This window comes from Grampus griseus (genome assembly GCF_964374135.1).
Source record: "Grampus griseus genome assembly, chromosome: 11".
Taxonomy (NCBI): Eukaryota; Metazoa; Chordata; class Mammalia; order Artiodactyla; family Delphinidae; genus Grampus; species Grampus griseus.
The window spans coordinates 30,323,323-30,346,884 of record NC_139005.1 but is presented as its reverse complement, the minus strand read 5'-3'; the positions used below and the strand labels follow the sequence as shown (position 1 = coordinate 30,346,884).

General features: G+C 33.9%; 1 protein-coding gene across 10 annotated transcripts in view; it reads left to right on the top strand.

The window, feature by feature from the left end:
• The window catches only part of KIF21A (kinesin family member 21A), a 157,296-nt gene that overhangs the window by 93,282 nt on the left and 40,452 nt on the right, over positions 1–23,562 (top strand). For 6 of the 10 annotated variants that reach the window (XM_082665021.1, XM_082665020.1, XM_082665019.1 and 3 more), the window contains exons 11-20: positions 4,289–4,492; positions 9,353–9,391; positions 13,972–14,062; positions 16,132–16,249; positions 16,625–16,813; positions 17,256–17,455; positions 18,570–18,677; positions 21,898–21,966; positions 22,062–22,276; positions 22,417–22,570. In XM_082665021.1, the coding sequence (XP_082521147.1) occupies positions 4,289–4,492; positions 9,353–9,391; positions 13,972–14,062; positions 16,132–16,249; positions 16,625–16,813; positions 17,256–17,455; positions 18,570–18,677; positions 21,898–21,966; positions 22,062–22,276; positions 22,417–22,570 (1,387 nt within the window). The remainder of the gene's footprint in view (positions 1–4,288; positions 4,493–9,352; positions 9,392–13,971; positions 14,063–16,131; positions 16,250–16,624; positions 16,814–17,255; positions 17,456–18,569; positions 18,678–21,897; positions 21,967–22,061; positions 22,277–22,416; positions 22,571–23,562) is intronic. The other 4 variants (XM_082665015.1, XM_082665023.1, XM_082665018.1 and 1 more) reach the window with 1 other exon arrangement.

Sequence of the window (23,562 nt, the reverse complement as noted above, 5' to 3'; positions counted from 1 at the left end):
AGAACTACAGTCAGCTCCATTGGGAGCACCTAAATAGCTCAGATCTCACTTTTGTTATCCATTTGCAGAAAATAACCAAGTGAGAGATTATCTTTCACAGCTACCCTAACAATTCTCTGTCTTGTATTTGTGTTCTATTTCCCTCTCTCTTCCTCTGGTTATTCTAGAGATTCTTAAACAGAGATGAGTAGTGTTTCTACTGTTTCTGCCTCCGTAAGGCACACCAGGTCCCTTAAAAGCTTCAAAAAATAAAAACCAGTGAGAAAACATCTGATGTAGCAATAGATAAAGTTACTCAAATAACTATTACTTTTATTCTGTTTATATATTTCCAAACTTTACCTTTTTGATGGAGACCTTTGGGACCTTAGGTTGTAGTTCTGGTCAGCTGCCAAACTGGACTTGCAGTTTCCATCTTGTGTTGGCAGTGCTCTTTCCTGCCTACTGCCAAAAAACTTGTCCTCTGACCAGTCTCCTGTGTTTCCTGACTCTGTAGACCCCATCTTTACCATTCCTTCAGACAAAACTAATATCTCTGTCTTTTAGTTCCTAAAGATTCTTTTCCTGCTCCTAGTCTGCTTCTTTTTATCTTTTTTTATTTTCTTGGCACTGGTCAATTGTTAAGGCTGATTCCATACTCTGGTTCTTGGGCTTGATTTCCTCTCTTCCATCATGTATTCTAAGACCATATCTAAGCTTGATCTCATTATTTGGTGAATGGCTTGACTAGTGTCATTATTTCCTAGAAAACTGACTGAATCATTTCCATTCCTTCTAGTAGCTAAAAGGAGCATCTAATATCTTTCTTCTTCAAGTTCTTGAGTTAAGACTATTCTTTAAGCCATCTAGAGAACAATGATGACTCTTAGGCCTTGAGTTCAGTCAGTGATCAAATCTTTCGTGGTATAGGTTAATAGCTTTTTGGCTCTTTTATTCAGTTTGTCCCATTCATAAAGTGTAGTCTTCTCAGATCTCGGGACTGTAATTTATAATATAAAAATAATTTACATATGAGATAAACATAAATGATCTTTGAATTTAAATTGAATTACCTGCATTGAAATTTTTAAGCTTCTGTATTAAGTATATGACCTTGGGCAAATTACCTAACTCTTTGATCTTTAGTGTTTATCTGTAAGAATGAGGTAATAACCTGCTAGTCTCAAAGAGTTATTATGGGGCTCAAATAAAAGAACAGGATGTAAAAATTATTAAATTGAAAAATACTGTAAAGGTCTAACATATTATTATTTAGGTCCAAGTTCTCACATTCTGTTTCATCTACAAAATTCTACTCCAATCCATATTTTAATCAATACTTTCTCTTAGGAAGACATTCATTCACAGCTACTTAAACTTAATGTAAATTATGTAAATGTATTGCTACATGGGAATATTTATATTTTAAGTCTTATCATTTTAATTATAAAATAATACTAGTTACCTTTTAATAAATTTACACATCACATTATTTGTTGTGAAATGATAATAGTCATAATTAATCTTAGTTTTCTGGAGTTCAAAATTTTTGTAGAAATTTCTGAAAATATAGGAAAGTTTTTAAAAAGTTAAAATCACCCATATTCTCACCATTCCAAGAACTGATGTTAACATTTTTGTGTATCTCTTCAATAATTTTTCAATGCATACTTTAGCAAAATTTGTATCGGGGTGTATGTATTGCTTTGCTATCTATTCTTTGAAATGTGACAAGATATTAGGATCATTTTTTAATGTTATTAAATATTTTTCTAACATGGTTTTTGCATGGCTCCATGAGTACTGTCTCATGGGTTGTAATTGATTTATTTATCTAATCCCCTACTGTTAGATAATTATATTGTTTCCAACTTTTTGATAAGAATAGTTATTATTTGTTAAAAACATTATTAGGTGAGTTTTAAATTCATTGTATCATCATCCTCATAACCGTCCTAGGGAAGTATATATTTTCATCTCCATTTAATGAAGGATTTAGAGATTCTGTGAGTGAAAAAGCTGAGATGATATTCAGTAAGTGAAAAGGCTGAGATGCAAGCCTCAGTTTATTCCTTCCCAAGGAAGTCTGTGTACTTCCCCTCATGCCTCACTGCTTGGTCTCCTATTAAATGAAATGCAGACAGCAACAAGTGTGGATTGGGTGAGTAGGAAGAGAAGGAGAGGCAAAGAGAGAGATGTTATCTCTACAGCCCATACAAAAAGCAGGATCTACTAATGTAGTGTGGGGTTGGTGGAGTTGGAGGTGAGCCCTAAAGGTTTCAGCCTTTATTAGCACCAGGACGGAGGAAGCATTAAAAATATGCCCCTACCAAATGCAGATTTTTAAAATCAGGTAATAATCAAACACAAATTGTCTGATTATTATATAAATGAGCCAATTAAAAACAGGTCATTAATTGATAGCTAATTTATATTTTCATTCATTTTTTAAAAGGGTCTTTTTAAAAAAATTAATTTATTTATTTGTTATTTGTATTTTTGGCTGCGTTTGGTTTTCGTTGCTGCGCGCAGGATTTTCTCTAGTTGTGGCGAGCGAGGCTACTCTTCATTGCGGTGCGCGGGCTGCTCATTGCAGTGGCTTCTCTTGCTGTGGAGCACGGGCTCTAGGCACGTGGGCTTCAGTAGTTGTGGCATGTAGCCTCAGTAGTTGTGGTGTGCGGGCTCTAGAGCTCAGGCTCCGTAGTTGTGGCTCATGGGCTTAGTTGCTCCGCAGCATGTGGGATCTTCCCGGACCAGGGATCAAACCCGTGTCCCCTGCATTGGCAGGTAGATTCCTAACCACTGTGCCACCAGGGAAGTCCCCTTCATTCATTATTAACATTCATTATTATGTACCCAGGCTTTGTGCTAGATATTGAAAACATAGAAAAGTGTAAATTTTTACTGAGTTTTTATCATTAAGCTGCGTTTTTATACTTAGGTTGTCCTCTTATTAAAAAATGACAGCATTATATTCAGAATTTTCTTTAAAATAATTTTGAAATCATTTAACTTAAAAGTTTGTACACAGCTATTTAACCATTTTAAAACATTGTAACTGTTGCAACACCAAATATAAAGTAAAACAATTTCATTAAAGAATATATAGGACACTTATTTGTAACATATTCACTGATTTGTGTATATTCTGTCTCTAGTTGATTTCAACAGTGTCATGAATAATTTTGGTAGGCAGTGTAAAAACACAGCTGACTGTGCCTTCTAGAGCTCAGTAGTTGCAAATAATCTAGCACCTTCCTCTGAAACATTTGAACATATGGCAAAAGTGCTTAGTAATGTAGTTTTGAGACAGAGATAGTGGGTAGTATTTTCTCCTTATAACCTTGTCTCAATCACCCTTGTGCCAAATTGACCTGGGAAATTTATTATACTGAAGTAGATAATTGTGTTCTTTTATGGTTTAGATCAAATGGTCTAAAGGAACTGGCCTAGAGGACTCTCTGAATCCCTTGTAGTCTCAAGAATCCAGGCTCTTTTAGGATCTTATCATTCAGTGTTATTACTGACAGCACATACATTATCTTCCTGTCATTATGAGGACCGCTTGAGCAAACAAAAGAATGTTTTTAATTATCAAACTCGGGTTTCCTTGGAGATTTCATCTTTTCCCATGCCATATTCAGGAGCCAGATATCTTTCAGCCAGTTAGAGGCAAGTTTGGCTAACTATTCCTTACAAAGATTTAGAAATGTTATTATAGCATGATGAATGAGGAACAGGAAGGAAGGGAACCATGCTGCTTGCACATTTTAAGTTTCAAAGATGAGTTTACAAAGCAAGGATAACTAGTGCCTATTGACCAGAATGCAAGTAATCTAATTATCACTGGCACTTTTGAGCACTAAGAGTGTTACTTCAAATTTACAGTTATTTGATCAGGAAATTTTAAAAATATCTTAAACACTAATGTTTGTGAACACATATGTTAAAAAAGCCATACCTTGTAGCAATGTTGAAATACATTTTGGGAAACTTTTTAGCTTGCAAAACAACTCATTTAAAATGTTCCCTGTTTATTCTTAGAGTTGTCAAGTTTGCAGAGATGGAAGGTAGAATGGTGGTTGCTAGGGAGGAGAGGGGAATGAGGAGTTAGTGTTTAATGGGTACAGAGTTTTAATTGGAGAAGATGAAAAAGTTCTGAAGGTAGATGGTGGCAATGGTTGCACAACAGTGTGGGTGTACTTTTTGCTGTAGAACTTAGAGATGGTTAGGGAGGTAAATTTTATGTTAAGTATTATTTACCACAATAATAAAATGTTTCCAACTTAAGTGTATTTTTATTCATTAGGGCAAAATTATTAGAAAGTGAAGCAGTGAATGAGAACCTTCGAAAAAACTTGACAAGAGCCACAGCAAGATCACCGTACTTCAGTGGATCATCAGCTTTCTCTCCTACTATAGTATCCTCAGACAAAGAGACCATTGAGATTATAGATCTAGCTAAGAAGGATTTAGAGAAGCTGAAAAGGAAAGAAAAGAAGAAGAAAAAAAGGTAGTGCTATAAAATCACTGCTATACTGCTAATTACTTTTCAGGCTATTTTAATTTGCAATTGCAATGAGTATACATAGTCTCATAAGTATATTAATAAATAAAATGTCATTTAACATAGGTGACAATTATAATTATATACTTTTAAAGATTTATCTCTACTTGTATGTAAAAAAATTAATTTATTTATAATAATATGGTAGTGAATTTTATTTAGACTATAAGGTAAAATTACTATTAGAAATTATTTTATTATCTTTTCAAATAGCTGCTTTTGCATTCCATTCATCTTTTCTGCAAAGCTTGTTCTACCATTACTCAATATTTTCATTTTTTTTCCATTTTCTAATACAATTAAATAGTCTCATTGATATATTCTGCTTCCTGTCTAGATTAGTTTAACTAAAGGCTAAACTAATTCATCAGACTGTCATTTAATATCATTTGGTCTCTTAAGTATTTTCTGCGGGCTCTAATTTGATTATGTGAAAGTTATTTATGTTATTTCAGGCTTTCTGACTCTTCCAACAATGAGTTACTCAGCTTTTCACCACTGTTCTAGGCTTCCTTTTCCTTGCATCCTGGTAATATCTCCCTCTGAAATCAACTGGATGCAAAGAAGAGGAGGAAAATTAAAATATGACCACTTGTAATCTATGAGTGGTTAAAACCTCATAAATTGTTTACATGTTTACATATTGATTCTATGGTGCAGTCAAATTACTTACATAGAATATATTTTGAACGTGCCAGTCAAATTAATTTTAAGCATTTTTGGCTAGATATTCCAAAGGGGGAAAAGATATCTTATTTGTCAAATAGCTTGTTATGGAGGTGCACTTTTTAGAATTACTATTGACATTTAGTCTAGCTGCTGCTTTGCTCAGTTTATTTAGAAATTTATTTTGACAACCAAGCATTTCTTCTTTGAATAGTCAGTTGACCAAAGTTATTAGAGGTTTAAACTCTCCAAATTAATTCTGCTGTTTGTCCTTGAGTTAAAAAGGACTGATTAGAATAATTAAAACAAGGAGTTGCACATCTATGGTTAGGAGGCATTGCAATTGAAATTGCATTCTTAAGATACTAATGTCTTAAAAGATGTTGCTCATGGATGGCTGATTATGGCAGCATTAAGAAATATATAATGGTTAGTTCTTATGCAGGGCAATTAAAACTGTAACAGTGTTCACAGAATTATCAAAACTGGTTTGACCCAACATGCTGTGGAAATGAAAATGAGACTTCTGCACATGACTTAACATTTATTTGTAAAATTCAGTTGTGTAGTTGGTCAAAATGTGAAATGGTATGACTTGTTTTTAATGGTGTAGGTGGTTTGTGTTCATGAATAATAAGTAAGGATAAGCAAGGGTATATTTCTTAAGGTCATGAACTGATTCTGCTCTTTCCTTTTGAGGTAAATTTAGAGATGTTACCATAATCACCTGTTGGGTATGAATAATAAAAAACAGATAGGGATCCCAATAGAAACCTAGGCACTTTTGACGTTTTTATAGTGATCATAGGTACCCTAAATTTATACCTCTGATGCAGGTTATTTCTGTGACAATGCAGGGTTGTAAGGTTTTTGACTGATAAATAGTTCTATTTTACTCAGCTTGATAAAGCATTTCATTTATCACCAATAACTTTTAGCTGCATGTAATGTAAATTCCTTTCTTAAAAATATTGGTAAGCTCTCATTTTAGCCAAAGGGTTTGCTAAAGTTGAAACAAAAAATAATAAAGAGTTGTTGTTGAAACAAAAAATAATAAAGAGTTGTTGTTGAAACAAAACATAATAAAGTGTTTAGAATGACAGCAGCTTTACTGAAGTTAGTGATTAGTCTTCTACAGGAACTCTGGAGGGAGTAGCTTCTGTTTGGATATATTGATTCTGGTTAAGTTGTATTACATGCCTCATATTTACTTATTTTATTTATCAAAGAGAACATTGCAAAATTTGGTTCTACCTCAACCTTGCATATATAGTAAGTAAGTTCAATTTAAAATCGTTTGGAACTTGGAACTAATTTTTCTCTAGAAAGTGTTACAAGTACATAATGTCCAGGTTTCCCAACTCACTCACATGAAATGATATTTACTCATTCTATAGTGTGGTAAGAGCAATTCAAAAGGGAATAGGAAAAGGAAAATAGGGGAAAGAAACTTTGTTTCCCTTCCATGAATGTAGACCAACCTTTGGGGGAAAATATGAATTTCCGCCTTAGCCATTCTCTCTTATTCCTACCTACTGACCTTCTGTGTCCCCATGCTACCTTGATTCATTCCTCCCTTATGAGGTCAGTTCTCATGTAATTCTTCCCTAGCCCGAAGCACTCCCAGTTTCAAAATCATCTACTTTCTTCTCTCATCTCCTTAAATTCAAAGTTGGAAACAAAGCCATCTGACTAGAGAAAGGAACTCATTCCAGTGGAAATGACTTATAACTAATAAAATTCCTCTAGGGATATTTGTAATTTTGAAAGAGGAAGCATTAATCCAACTATCGAAAATTTGGGCAGTAACCTCATTAAGAAAAAAAATTAAATAGTGTAGGGAAAATTTTTGTTACCCCTTTTGGTTGACAGTTTCCAAAACCTATCTGGGGTTTGGCCTTTGGGTTCAGCTTTGCTCAGCTGTCCCAGTTCTCATAGCTACTTCTGTTTCTCCCACTGAATGCACAAATTCTTTAGAAGCTCCATGTCTTTTAATTTACTTTGTTTTTGTGCTGTTAGCCTTTGGTTGTAGTGACTTCAGGGCCTCTGACACTAAGTGTTGGTTGGTGGAGTGGCAACTGTATCATTTTTATGTCAGAAGCTACATTTGTGTTCAAGGAGGATGCCATAAGTCCTGTTTTACATGAAATTTTCACCCTCTTGTCAAAGTCTTTATCTAAACTACAACCAGTTGCTAAGATGTGTGGTTTAAAGGTTGGCTCTTCTTCCTGTGCTTATTTTCTGTTGAGATGTAAAATAATCCATAAGTGTAGGTAGTAAGAAAATAAGGAAGAATAATCGAATAGACTACATTGACTATTTTCTTTAGTTACACAAATGTTAGAATGGTTAGCAAGATTTGTCATCCCCCCCCCATTTAACTGTGGAAGAGGTATTATAAATGGAACTAAATGAAATAAAGACTGAACTCCTTTAAATTATGGAGAAGTATCAGATTATTAGTTTATATCTCTGCCCCTCTACTGTCATTTGGAACTATTGATTGTAGTGATTTTTTAAAGAGACAATTGAGAAGGCATCTAAAGTTTATCTACTTATTAGCTCACATTATCCATATGTTTTAATATAGCTCTCTAGTGTAAGGTAAACAAAATTTCATGCTGAAAATAGAAAATTTGGGTTTTTTGCTAGGGAACCATATCCTTTGAGTCATTATAGCTCATTATCATCAGTATAAGCCTAGATTAGACTTTTTTTTTTTTTTTTTTACTTTTTTTGCTGTATATGGATAAAGAAAATTTACCATTCATACATTGATCCCCATATTTTTGAATATCTAGCTTTAAATGACTTGCATTATAAAAAATTCACTCATTCATCAGACTGCATTATATTTGTATTTAGTGGTGTCAGGTTGAAACTCTAGAAACACAGAGATTTCTTAGGCGATGGCTTTTCTTACCCTTTTCTAGACATTATACTGGACATTTTGATCTCTGGTGAATATCACTCTGCAGAATTTTTTTCTCAGAAAGATTGCTAGTCTCTTCTTGCAATAGCAGTATATAAGTTGATTGTGAAAAACAATCACAGGCCAGCAAATAAAAATCATGTTATAAAATTAAAATGAGAACTGCCTTGATGAAATAATTCATAACTAAGACTCAATCTCTTCATTTTAAAATACTGATGATTCTGAAAAAATATTTTTTTTTGGAATTCAGGCAGAAGTGTACTATATCAAGATTGCTATATGCTTAATCAGAGCCTAGCACATCTATCTTTTTGTCTACATGAGAGATACTGGTATTCAGTACATTCCACTGACTAAAGATTCCCAATTCTGTGTATTGAATATTCTTTAAATGTCAAAGCTTTTAAATACATATTTATAGTTTTTCTCATACTTTGCTGGTTGAAAAATAATCTTACTAATGGAATGTACTACATTTCCCATTTTATTGCTACCTTTGCCTTAGATATATCTTTTTGGTAGTCTAGTAATTAGTACAGTGATATTAATTTTCAGTTAATAAAATTACAGTTTTCCACTGCTATCATAACAGTCATATTCATTTGACCATAATACCATTTCATGTATAATTTTGAAATAGAATTTTTTTTAGATTTAGTGATGTTCACATGTAGTATATTGAAATAGAAAACAAGTTTAAAAATTAGTATCCTAGTATGTAGTATTAATGGTATTTTCATATTATGGTATAAAGGCATTACTTTTTGAAGTTCTTTTAATGATGCCATAAAAAGGTATTTTGTAAAGGTTTACAAGGAAGAGAGGATATCATTGGAAGTAGGTTTTTTTTTTGGAATCTGAGAAAATTGATCCATTTCAGGTTAAAAAAAGCAATGGCATCCAAATACTCTTACTGTTTATCAACTTTATAAATTGAGACTGTACATTTTACTGCTGAATAATTTCAACTGATAGTCTATATATACTCTTCTTAGATATAATGCTGCTTGTTTTTCTTACTTTTTATTCATACAAAATGTATTGCCTTTTTACTGTGTATTGTCCTTTGATGATATCTTTTAAAATTTATTTTAAAGTCTTCAAGCTCATGTATCATTTTTACCTTCTTATCACTTTCGCTTTTTACTGTCTGGTTTGTCCTTCATTGGCTTGGCCTTCCAATACTGTGCCTCGTGATTTTGAAGGCTACAGAAACTTGAGGAAAGCAATCGAGAAGAAAGAAGGTTGGAATATTTCCCAGGTTTTTTATTAAAATGTCATTTAAATACTTAGTTGCCATTCAAAAGGATATATGCTGTAGAATTATAGATTGTTTCAGACTAGATTAGCTTGGTGCTCCTAAAAATAATGATGATTTTATAAAATTAACAAAAACACTGAAAATATAAAAAAATACTTTTTAAGAATAAAAGCCAGTGGTTATATGAATTAAAATTCAAGAATTTCATGTGAATTTAGAATAGATTATCATAATTTTGATGGCTAAAAATGGCCCAAGAACCCCACCCTTTAACTTTCAGAATATCCCTTTTGGAAACTTGTGAACAGACAGGGAATTATTAATTCGGTGGGAATTCGCATTTTGTTGCAGCACATGCTAAGTCATGGGTGGGTTCATTCTCATCTCTTCCTTATTTTGTGTAATCTTTGTTAGGAAAACAACGTTAAAATGGCAACAAAGTAAAAGGAAACTGTGGCCTTACTACAGATAAGATTTATAAGGCATATTTAAGGAGGAATTAGAAAAACAAGTTTTGCTTTTAAAATGTACCTGAAGTCAGCATCAAAAACAGGATCTTCTTGGGCTTCCCTGGTGGCGCAGTGGTTGAGAGTCCGCCTGCCGATGCAGGGGACACGGGTTCGTGCCCCGGTCCGGGAAGATCCCACATGCCGCGGAGCGGCTGGGCCGGTGAGCCATGGCCGCTGAGCCTGCACGTCCGGAGCCTGTGCTCCGCAACGGGGGAGGCCACAGTAGTGAGGCCCGCGTACCGCCAAAGAAACAAAAAACAAAAAAAAACCCCAGGATCTTCTCTTTTTTTTTTCCATTTGAAATTTGAGCAAAATTTAGAAGCACTGCTTCTGAACTCCCAATATAATAAAAATTTGCATTTTACTCATTCAATATTATGATTATTTAACCAAGTATCAAGTAGTATTTTACTTCTTATTAGAACTTCTCTTTATAGATTTTTCTAAACGTCTCATGATTACAATATCAAAATAATTAAGAAAATAAACTGGTTTCAAAATAATATTAACTATTTTAGAAGCACCACTTTATAATTTTATTTCTTACTAAAAATAAGCCTTGGGGCTTCCCTGGTGGCGCAGTGGTTGGGAGTCCGCCTGCTGATGGAGGGGGCGCGGGTTCGTGCCCCGGTCCGGGAGGATCCCACGTGCCCCGGAGCGGCTGGGCCCGTGAGCCGTGGCCGCTGGGCCTGCGCGTCTTGAGCCTGTGCTCCGCTGCGGCAGAGGCCGCAGCGGTGAGAGCCCCGTGTACCGCAAAAATAACCAACCAACCAACCAAACAGAAAATAAGCCTTGAGAACTTTTACTGTGCAACAATTAAACTAATCTCTTACTTTAAATAGATGAAACCGTAAATTATATTTTCTTTAAGTTATTTAATAATTTACATTCCACAATTATACCCTACATATTACATAGTATTCTAAAGTTTCTATAATTTATTCTAGAATTATATTTTAATTATATAGTTAAATTAAAATATAATTCTATAATTAAAATATAATTCTATCTGTAGGTCATCTTAGGACTCACCTAATTAGTTTATATTTAGGACATTATGTTTATCATTGGAATTAAATTAGAGCATTAAAATGTGAAAAATTTTCTCTTTCGAAAGGTCAAAATAAAATGCATAGTTAAAGTAGTGTAATGGAAACATTTTCCCACCTTAAAATAGTTAAGTCCTTTAAATATACTTAATGAATAGCATTTGCCTCCAATTTTTATATGATGCCTAATAGATAACAAAAGCAGAATTGTTTGGTGTTCTAGGACAGGGCTTCTTAAATATGAATGTGCATATAGATAACCTGGGGTGTTGATAAAATGAAGATTCTCACTCAGTAGGACTGACATGGAGCCTGAGATTCTACGTATCTGACAAGCTCCTGGGTGATGCTGATGCTTCTCTGTCTGTGAACTGAACTTTGAGGCAATATTCCAGAATACTGGCTTTGGAGTCATGACACCTGGTTTTAAGTCCCCTTGAGTTGATAAGCTTCACCAGGCCACAGTTTCTTTTTTGGTTGTCAACAAAAATGTTGACATTGCTTGTTAAATGTCAAAGGGTTTAAATTACTTGATTATTAGTGTTCCTTCCAGCTCCAAGATTCTGATTCTATGTAAAGTGCAAACTTACATATTTTTCATTGCTGCTTAGATAGTTATTTTAGATATGAAATTTCCCCACTTTATTGAAGAAAACTTGAATGTTTGCTGTACAATAATCATAAAGTATCAAATTGTGTACTTTAAAAGCTTAAGCCTTACATGATTTATAAAGGTAAATTAATATGAAGTTAACAACTGCTGATTTTTCTGCATCAGAATTGGCACAAACAGCTTATAATACATGAGTTAACTTCATATATAAGTGAAAATAACATTTGTTAAGCTGGATTCTGGTGACTTGGAGGGTGTAGGAGGGTGTGTTAGGTCAAGTATTTGAAACAAGGTGGTTGTATGGCTATAAACCTGAATAAAAGGGAATTTGTGTTGGAGCTTGAAGTAATGAAGGAACTGACAATAACAAAAATTGTATGCTGCAAGAGTTGCAGGTGAGGAAGGGAGACTGCATAGGAGAGGGGATGAGAAATGCTGATGGGAGATATCTTTCCTAACACATGCTCCTTTCCTAGTCTTAAGCCTTAGGCCTGTCTCAAGTATAGCACTACTTGAGTACATGGTGCTGGCCTTTAAATCAGATGATTGGATGAAGGGGGAGTTTCTTTCTAGATTTTCATCTTGAAATGTATGATGATGGAAAATGAACAGTCCTATTATGATACAAGTGATGTAAGATAGGCATTCAGTATATTCAACATTTTTCTCTAACAAGTGATTTAACAAACTCATGGAACCTTGTTATAGTTTACTTGATTCCTCTCCAGTTAAGAGGATTTTATTGATATTCCTACTGGTAGTTTCTTCTCACTCTAGAGATATGCTGTCTTCCATGCATCTTTATGCATCTTTCAATTTGTACTATTCTACTCCAACATAATTAGTGTGTGAGACACATAGGCAGAGGTTCCAAACAGAGGTGCTCATGCACAATCATAGAGATTAATATATTTAGCAAATACTTCATGCACATTTATTATGCACATCCCTTGGGTACTGGGCATGTAATGCTGAGCCAAACAGACATGATCCCTTCCCTCATGAGGCTTACAGTCTAGTGGGGAAGACAGAAATTACAGAAATAACTACCTAAATAAACATAAATTAAGAACTCTGAAAAGTGCTTACAAAGGAAAAGTATTTGTGTTCATCTTGTTCTGAGTTCAAAAATGTCTTTGAGAATTGGGACCTACAGTTAAACATTAGAGTCTAATAATAATACCAGCACCTAAATGAGATTAATTTTTTAGCCTAGAAGCTAAAAATAAGTCCATGTATTAGGGCAATTATTTAATGTAGCAGAATATCTGAAAGAAATGATAGCTGTTATAAAGTTATTCTGATAAAAATTTTAAGCTCTTTCTAGAAGAATTTTATTTGGATAATATTGCTTTATTCAAGTATTCTTAATGATTTAAAAAGTTAACTATAGCACAAGAAGAAAATTTTCATATGTAAATTCATTTAAAATTCACTTTCTTAATATTATTTAGGATAAAATGTAGGAGTCTAATGAACAGAAGTGTAACTTCTGTGCATAATTGATGGTGGTTGCTAAACCCTGAAGGGTCAGAGTGATTTAACTATGTAAAAACTTTGCTCCCTATAGAGTCTTCTTTTTCTCATGGCCACTAGGGCTGAAGCAATTAGTTTAGCTATAACATTATGTGACATTAGTATATATCAATAGTTAGGGCTGCTTTACTGATACCTGAAGAGGAAGCTTTTATTTGTATGGTGAATCTTGTGGCAGATCCTGGAATTTCCTATTCAATCAGGGGTCAGGCAGAACTTCAGACAATTCTGATGTGCAGAGACCCATTTCTGTGAGAACATTATGAGAAATAGCCCTGTGCTACAGGTATGACCTAGGAGAAAAGAACCTGTACTATTCTATTACCAGGGGAGACCTGAACATTGTGATGGATGCAGCCGGTATAGACAAACTTACTGTGGGCAGATGTATTCTGATCTTTAAATTTATTCTTAAATGTATTAGGACATTAATAAAAAATGCAGTTTCTATATCTTTGTATTAAGATGAGAAAAATTTATATATTTAGATGAGAAAACAAAAATATTTTTTATTTCCATTAAATTTAATTTGCCTACATTCTAGTTGATTGAATGCTATGGTGACTAGTTCTTAGCTGTCTCATCAGGTGTCATGCTCCAGGGTATAATCTATTCCTCAGTGTTTCTAGAAAATAAGATTTTCTCCATTGATATAAATCACTGTACTATGAGTTGAATGGCAGTTTCAATTTTCCTCTGAAGCATCAGACATGATAACTTTGCTGAGTTAAATGATGAACTCTTCTAGTTTGTTTTCAAAAATAATTGATGGTTTTTAAAAATCTGGGAGAAAAAAGTGAACAATTTTCCTCTCTACTTTAGCATCATACACTTTTGCTTCTTTTTTTTTTTTTAGTGTGGCTGGTAAAGAGGATAATACAGACACTGACCAAGAGAAGAAAGAAGAAAAGGGTATTTCAGAAAGAGAAAGCAATGAATTAGAAGTTGTAAGTATGAGAGAATAAACTTGTAATTTTGAGTCCCTGGATTAGGTTGTTCTTGGTTGCTGATAACTGTACTAACTTATATGTAGAAAAGAGAATCGGTTATCATACATCCATTTTAAATTGTGTCCTTGAGGACTTCTTTTCTTCAGAAATGTGAGCTATTAAATATTAGCAACTCACAGTCTTGTGCACTGTGAAAGCATTGTGTATGGGGTGATAGAATACTAAGAGAGATGAAGTACTCTTTGATTTAAGACAGAATTATTGTAAAATAACCTTAAAATTGTGGATTGATATTTTTAACTTATGAAAAGTGAAATTTTTGTGCTCTTGTACTTTATACTCACAGTCTCTTTTTTTTTTGTATTTATTCATTGAGGCTATATTGTGCATATTAAATATAAAGCACCATAATAGAAGCTGGGGCAAAATTAAGTCATATGGCTAGGCACACTTCATAATATTAAGGGAGGAAGAAAAATTCTAACTCTGATTCTGGTTCTTTGTTTGTTTTTTATTGTTTATTTTTTAAATGAGTATAGTTGCTTTACAATGTTGTGTTAGTTTCTGCTGTACAGCAAAGTGAATCAGTTATATGTATACATATACATCCACTCTTTTTTAGATTTCCTTTCCATTTAGGTCAACATAGATCATTGAGTAGAGTTCCCTGTGCTATACAGTAGGTTCTCATTAGTTATCTATTTTATACGTAAGTGTATATATGTTAATCCCAATCTCCCAATTCGTCCCACCTCTCCCCTTTCCTCCGTGGTAACCGTAAGTTTGTTCTCTACATCTGTGACTATTTCTGCTTTGCAAATAAGTTCATCTGCACCATTTTTCTAGATTCCACACATAAGCGATATTATACGATATTTGTTTTTCTCCTTCTGACTTACTTCACTCTATGGTTGTTTCCATGTCCTGGCTATTGTAAATAGCACTGAAATGGACATTGGGGTGCATGCATCCTTTCAAATTTTGGTCTTCTACGGAAAGATGCCTAGGAGTGGGATTGCTGGGTCATGTGGTAGCTTTAGTTTTAGTTTTTTAAGGAACCTCCATACTGTTCTCCATAGTGGCTGTATCAATTTATATTCCCACCAACAGTGTAGGAGGGTTCCCTTTTCTCCACACCCTCTCCAGCATTTATTGTTTGTAGATTTTTTGATGATGGCCATTCTGACCAGTGTGAGGTGACTTGCTTTTCTCTAATAATTAGTGATGTTGAGCATCTTTTCATGTGTTTGTTTGCCATCTGTATGTCTTCTTTGGTGAAATGTCTGTTTAGGTCTTCCACCCATTTTTTGATTGGATTGTTTGTATTTTTGATATTTAGCTGCATGAGCTGTTTGTATATTTTGGAGATTAATCCCTTGTCAGTTGCTTCATTTGCAAATATTTTCTCCCATCCTGAGGGTTATCTTTTTGTTTTGTTTATGGTTTCCTTTGCCGTGCAAAAGCTTTTAAGTTTGTTTATATTTGTTTTTATTTTCATTACCCTAGGTGGTAGATCAAAAGCAAGCTTGCTGTGATTTATGTCAAAGAGTGTTCTGCCTATATTTTTGCTTAAGAGTTTTATAGTACCTGGCCTTACATTTAGGTCTTTAATCTATTTTGAGTTTATTTTTGTGTGTGATGTTAGGGAGTGTTCTAATTTCATTCTTTTACATGTAGCTGTCCAGTTTTCCCAGCACCACTTATTGAAGAGATTGTCTTTTCTCATCATATATTCTTGCCTCCTTTGTCATAGATTAGGTGGCCATAGGTGCGTGGGTTTATTTCTGGACTTTCTATCCTGTTCCACTGATCTATATTTTTGTTTTTGTGCCAGTACCATACTGTTTTGATGACTGTAGCTTTGCAGTGTAGTCTGAAGTTCAGGAGCCTGTTTTCTCCAGCTCCGTTCTTCTTTCTCAAGATTGCTTTTGCTATTTGGGATCTTTTGTGTTTCCACACAAAATGTAAAAATTTTTGTTCTAATTCTGTCACACAGTCTCCCTTAATGAGGTAATCAGTTTGCCTTGCCAATATTGTGCTATTAATGGACACAAATCACATTTTAGGAAGAAAGTCAAGAAGTGAGTGATCATGAAGATGAGGAAGAGGAAGAGGAGGAGGAAGAAGATGACATTGAAGGGGGTGAAAGCTCTGATGAATCAGATTCTGAGTCAGATGAAAAAGGTACTTGTCCTTTGGTACAAGGACAAAAATTTATTTTGGGCACTTGTTTAAAACATGGCAGAAAACTCTTAACCTTCTCCAGTTCATCCTTGATGAAAGCACCTTTTATAATTGCTGGCCTATATATGCCCTCCAAGGCTCATGTTCTTCTCTTATTGGATTTTGTCATTGTGTAACTTCCATTCTTATTTGCTACAAATGGTATCTCTTGTCCTTGACCAAAGTGAACACTCTATCTTTTTGCCCTTTTTAAATTTTTGGTATATTCAGGATATTTTCCTTACAGCTGCCAAGTGAATACTTGGATACGGATGATGGTTTTCATGCTCTTATTATGGCCTATCCCAGAATTTTTATTTTCCTCTTTTATAATAGCCAATTATCAGGCAGACTTAGCAAACATTACTTGTGAAATTGCAATCAAGCAAAAGCTGATTGATGAACTAGAAAACAGCCAGAAAAGACTGCAGACACTGAAAAAGCAGTATGAAGAGAAGCTAATGATGCTGCAACATAAAATTCGGGACACTCAGCTTGAAAGAGACCAGGTGCTTCAAAACTTAGGTAAGAATTATATTTAATTCAAATTAAAGTTCAAACTAAATTGTCAAAATAGATTTTTATCCTGTCTTCCTTTACAAGAAAAAAATAATATTAAAAGTCACATTAAATGTTAATTTGTCCCATTATGTTAAATATTACTGTTTATTTTGTTTTTTCATGCTGGTACCTGTCTAGGCTATTTAGTAATTTTTTTCCCAAAGTTGTGGCTAACTGTTTTAATGCCTTGATTTATTCTGGGTACTTTTTTTAAATTAAAATGATAAAAACTTCAATAATTGTTAAATAAGAGTAGATATTAAAAGGCAGAGTGATTGAAAGGCATCCTGGCCTCCTGAGGTTTGTATTTAGGAGGTAGTTCTTGTCTAAGGTCATGAGTTGTAAATCTGTGAAATAAAAATCTGTGTCTCACACAAACAAATACAAATATTTTTTGGTCATTTAGGCTCAGTGGAATCTTACTCAGAAGAAAAAGCAAAAAAAGTTAGGTCTGAATATGAAAAGAAACTGCAAGCCATGAATAAAGAACTGCAGAGACTTCAGACAGCTCAAAAAGAGCATGCAAGGTTGCTTAAAAATCAGTCCCAATATGAAAAGCAATTGAAGAAATTACAGCAGGATGTGATGGAAATGAAAAAAACAAAGGTATTGATTATATTTTCCATTAACGGTAGATGCTGGTGATGCTTGTGTCTTTTGGGACCAAAAAAAAATTATTGTGGTTCTTCCTGTATTCAATAAAAGGTAACCAGTCTTAGAAATGATGCACTTCCTTTTGGCAGTTAAAAGTTGTTTTCCTATAGTCATCCATAGTCAAAGTCTTTCTTTGGAGTAGCTGAAAATCATGTGGTCAGCAGGGCTTCTCTGACTTTAAAAACAAAACAAAACAAAACTCTTATACAAACTTAATAAAAGTATAAAATATTTCAAACATGCAAGAAAGCACAGATCATAACATAATGAACAATATATCCACTGTCTAGTTTACGGTATTAAACATTGCCGATATGCACAAAGCTTCCTATATATCTCTTCCTGATCATATTCTCTTTTCCCTGAGAGGTAACAACTATCTTGAATTTGGTGGTTATCATTCCCATGCATAGAAAAGTACAAGTTTTTTTCCCTTGACCAGAGAGAGTATGTGAATTCTAATCTGTTACTGTTTTTGTGGTGGAACAGATTATTCTTAACTTTTGGCATGAAAATCAATGTTGTTTCCTTAAAATAGGAAATGTGGAAATGATTTAAGAAGTAGATTATTATGTTGTGTAGTTGCTGATGACAGCAAAAATAGCTAAAATAGCTAGGTGCTTACTATGTGCCAGGCACTGTTATAAGCATAGTGCAGGTATTAACTTATTGAATTCTCAGAGGAATCCAATCCCATAGAGCTATTACCTCCATTTTATAGATGAGAAAACCAGTCTAGAGTTGTTAAGTAACTTGTTCAAGGTCACACAGCTACTGATAATAAGTTAGATACCAAAAAATCATTCAAGTTGTAGAACAGCTGGACATTGAATATAAAAAGCATAGAACACTAAGCAGTTTGATAGAAGTATGTTAGAAATGTATTAGAAATATAAATATATTAATCTTACAAAAATAAGAATTGACCATTTAATGTGTAGCAAAACTCCACATTTTTTTCTTGTTAAATATTCAGAATCCTAAGAACATTTTTCCATACATGTGATTTATTTAATGAATATTGCGATAGGGTAATCACAATAGATGTATTTACCTAATATTTTAGGTTCGCTTAATGAAACAAATGAAAGAAGAACAAGAAAAAGCCAGATTGACAGAGTCTAGAAGAAACAGAGAGATTGCTCAATTGAAAAAGGATCAACGTAAAAGAGATGTGAGTGGACTTTAACTCTCAGTTATGTAAGAATATTGTATATCAACAAGATTGTTCAATAAATGAAAGAAATATTTTGATAACTTTATTAAATACAGGTTAAGGACAGTAAATAAGCATTTTATAATTTGGCATTTATTATAGTATGTGGATTATAGTAATTCCATATAAAAGTTTATGAAAAACACTATAATATTATTATAAATTTTATTGGAGGCGTATTTCCTAGATGATCAGATGGAAGAAAATGGCAAATAATGACTGGTTATTTCTAGGGAGACCAAGGAAGTAGTTGCAGTATTATATAAGATAGTAATTTTAAGATGGTTCCAAAGGCAGCTTCCACTAGAGATTTTTATAAATGTTCCTGGAATAATAACCAGGCTTCACTAGAAGAGGCTTTACTAAGGGCTATAAAAATTTTCATATTCTTTGACCCAAGAATTCTGCTTCCATGAACTCAGACTAAGTAAATAATTTAAACTAAGACAAATTACTTTACAGTGTGTTAAAATCTTCACTTTAGGGTTATTTGTAGTAATGAAAACTGTAAAATCAACTAAGATGTGTGTCAGTAAGGGTAACAGTTAAATAAATTATGGTTCATCCCATTTAAAAGGTGGTTATTCATCCATTAAAAATTAGGATTTGGAAACTGCATAATAAAATGAAAAATGACTATGACTTCACATTAAGTGTAAAGTAACATTTTATATATGCGTGCTTGTTTACAATGAGGGAAAAATTTGAAGGATACATATCAATATGCTAAATGTGGTTGTATTAGGGTTATAGGTTATAGTTGTTTGGATTTTTTTCTTTCCAAAGTTTTGGCAATATAGTTATTTCTTATGACATTTTTTTCTTAAAAAAAGAAGCCATCACCTTCCTTTCCACAATATCAGTTAGGTTTCAGCCCTTGTTCTTTTTTTCTCACCAACTTTTTCTAAATTCTCCCTGAAGAAAACATAAACATACAGGGTATTTTAGAAAATAGAAATCTACTTTGGGGGGTAAAGAGGAAATTAAGGGGATAGAGAAGAGTGAGCAATGAGATAGAAAAGTAGATATTTTAGCCAGATGACTCCCATATTTATGACTGTATTTATTTATTTTCCCAGGATATTAATGTATTTTAATAATCAGTCTTTTATCACTTTCAATTCCTGGGCATTTTAGATCTTGTTTATACCAATACATTCCTACTGAAATCGAGTAGAAGCACATTTTAACATATTGTCTAGTCTTTTTTTCTGCTTTTTTAAAAAAACTGAGAAAATTTATATGCCATAAAGTTCACTGTTTTAAACTATACAATTCATGATTTTAGTATATTCACAAATTTGTGCAACAGTCACCACTCTAATTCCAGAACATTTTCATCGCTCCAAAAAGAAACCCCATACCCATTAGCAATCACTGTCCATTCCTTCCTGGCTCCTAATCTACTTTCTGTCTATGGATTTGCTTATTCTAGACATTTTATATAAATGGAATCATACAATACGTAGCCTTTTGTATCTGGCTTCTTTCATTTTAGCATGTTTTCAAGGTTCATCCATGTTATAGCATGTATCAGTAGTTCATTCCTTTTTTTTTTTTTTTTTTTTGCGGTACGCGGGCCTCTCACTGTTGTGGCCTCTCCCGTTGCGGAGCGCAGGCTCAGCGGCCATGGCTCACGGGCCCAGCCGCTCCGCGGCATGTGGGATTTTCCCAGACCGGGGCACAAACCTGCGTCCCCTGCATAGGCAGGTGGACTCTCAACCACTGCGCCACCAGGGAAGCCCAGTAGTTCATTCCTTTTTATGGCTATATGTATAGAGCACATTTTCCTAATCCATTCCTCGATTGGCTGGCATTTAGGTTGTTTTGACTTTTGGCCTATTTATTTTGTTTTTAATGAAAACTTTTGGGTAACAGGAATAATTTCCTTACAATGTATGCTACCTATTTCTTTATTACTAATTAATATGATGTATAGAGAGATCAATATTGAACAGTTAACTCCTGAGACTGAACTTTTGAATCTTATCCACAACATATGGTGTCTCTATTCTATTATAAAGATCTGAGGCTGGCTAATCACATACAAAGCTACCATTTCAGATGTTCTCCTACCTTTAATTTGTTGCTTTGTGTGCATATTCAACTCCTGTCTATATTGTTTCTTGTAATATTCAACTTTGAACGCTTAGAGAACCAAATATGTACATCATACAAAAAAAATGAATGAGCTTGAGATTTTATTTTTAATATGAAGAAATTAAATGTAGTGAGAAGCTTAAAACTATATTTAATTTTAGTTTTTGATAGTTCATTCATTTAAAAAAAGATTTATTAACTTTGCTTCTATGTCTATTATTGTGTAGGCAATTAAGATATGTCAGTGATAAGATAGATGCTTTTTCTCAAAGAATTCCCATCTGATAACATAAGAATGTGTATAAACTTGAGATGTATCATCTCTTTGAATTTGGGATACAGAACATGGAGAGTTATTTGTTACATCACAGAATTAAAGTCCTAGAAGAGACATTTGTGATCAAGGCTATCTGTGATCAAGCCTATTGTGATCAAGATTATTTCCTAAATTATATCCCTAGAAAGTGGCTTAAAATAATTAATAATAATTGTCTTTATCATATAGACTACCTAAAAAACAAATTGGTAGCCAGTTTGTTTTATTGTCCAACAATAAAACATTTATTTCCAATGTTATTTGGAAATAACATTTCCAAAATTACTATAAAGTGCTAATACAATTAATATACATTCTCCCTATGTTTAAAATAGTTTATAGCTACTGTATATATTGTAAGATGCCTCTGTTGAAAATATTCTAAGCTGTGTTTCTCCCTAATCACGCCTTAGCCAGCAACCAAAACAAAATGTCCTGCAAAAATGAAATGAGACAATATTTGTAAAGCGTTTAGAAAAGTATTTGTATATAGTAAGCCCTATATTAGTGTTTGTTAAATAAAAGTATGTGTCACAGAGATAAGTTTTTATTTTCAGAGAGAAATGGCTATATAAGTATGCCTTTGTGTTTACTGAAATAAAATATCTATATCTGTAGTAATGGATGCAAGCTGAGTGTTAGCGCAGATACTGCTAAGAACCCTTACAGTTCCCAGTGGAATGGGGAAACATGTTAATGCGGGAGTAGGAAGTATTATATCTTTCAGTTTCCTATTTTAACTTATTCAATATTATTTTATAGCATCAACTTAGACTTCTAGAAGCCCAAAAAAGAAACCAAGAAGTGGTTCTTCGTCGCAAAACAGAAGAGGCAAGTTGACCATTTGGAGGAAACATTCTGGCTTTGAGATAAATGATGTATTTCTATAGACTAAGAGCATGAGTCAATCTCTATTGCTATTTCAGGTTACAGCTCTTCGTCGGCAAGTAAGGCCCATGTCAGATAAAGTGGCTGGGAAAGTCACTCGGAAGCTGAGCTCAACTGATACCCCTGTTCAGGACACAGGTTCCAGTGCAACTACCATAGAAACAGATGCATCAAGGGCTGGAGCCCAGCAGAAAATGAGAATTCCTGTGGCAAGAGTCCAGGCCTTACCAACACCCACGACAAATGGAACCAGGTCAACATGATTCTTCTGTTCCTCCTGACATAATCTTTGCATTACTGAATGTTGGACTTAAATGAAAAACAGCTCATTATTTGGCAGTACATAATCAAATAAGCACATAAGTAACTATGTTTGTTTTTTTATGATTCTAGAAAAAAATATCAGAGGAAAGGATTGACAGGCCGAGTGTTTACTTCTAAGACAGCTCGCATGAAGTGGCAGCTTCTTGAACGCAGGGTCACAGACATCATCATGCAGAAAATGACTATTTCCAATATGGAGGCTGATATGAATAGGCTCCTAAAGGTGTGGAAAATAGAAAGTAGATATGCTCTCCCTTAGCTGTTAATTTTAGTTTTCTAAATTTGTTCCCTGGGTAAATTGAATGCTTGCCAAGTTTTTTTGTGTGTGTGGGGGGGGGGTGGTTGCATTGTATATGAATAGATGAATACCATTTCTTTCTTTTTTTTAATTTATTTTTTTATAGAGCAGATTCTTATTAGTCATCAGTTTTATACATATCAGTGTATACATGTCAATTACAATCGCCCAATTCATCACACCACCATCCCCAACCACCCTGTGGCTTTCCCCTGTTGGTGTCCATGTGTTTGCTCTCTACATCTGTGTCTCAACTTCTGCCCTGCAAACTGGTTCATCTGTACCATTTTTCTAGGTTCCACATACATGCGTTAATATACGATATTTGTTTTTCTCTTTCTGACTTACTTCACTCTGTATGACAGTCTCTAGATCCATCCACGTCTCAACAAATGACCCAATTTCATTCCTTTTTATGGCTGAGTAATATTCCATTGTATATATGTACCACATCTTCTTTATCCATTCATCTGTTGATGGGCATGTAGGTTGCTTCCATGACCTGGCTATTGTAAATAGTGCTTCAATGAACATTGGGGTGCATGTGTCTTTTTGAATTAAGGTTTTCTGTGGATATATGCCCAGTAGTGGGATTGCTGGATCATATGGTAATTCTATTTTTGGTTTTTTAAGGAACCTCCATACTGTTCTCCATAGTGGCTGTATCAATTTACATTCACACCAACAGTGCAAGAGGATTCCCTTTTCTCCACACCCTCTCCAGCGTTGGTTGTTTGTAGATTTTCTGATGATGCCCATTCTAACTGGTGTGAGGTGATACCTCATTGTACTTTTGATTTGCATTTCTCTAATAATTAGTGATGTTGAGCAGCTTTTCATGTGCTTCTTGGCCATCTGTATGTCTTCTTTGGAGAAATGTTTATTTAGGTCTTCTGCCCATTTTTGGATTGGGTTGT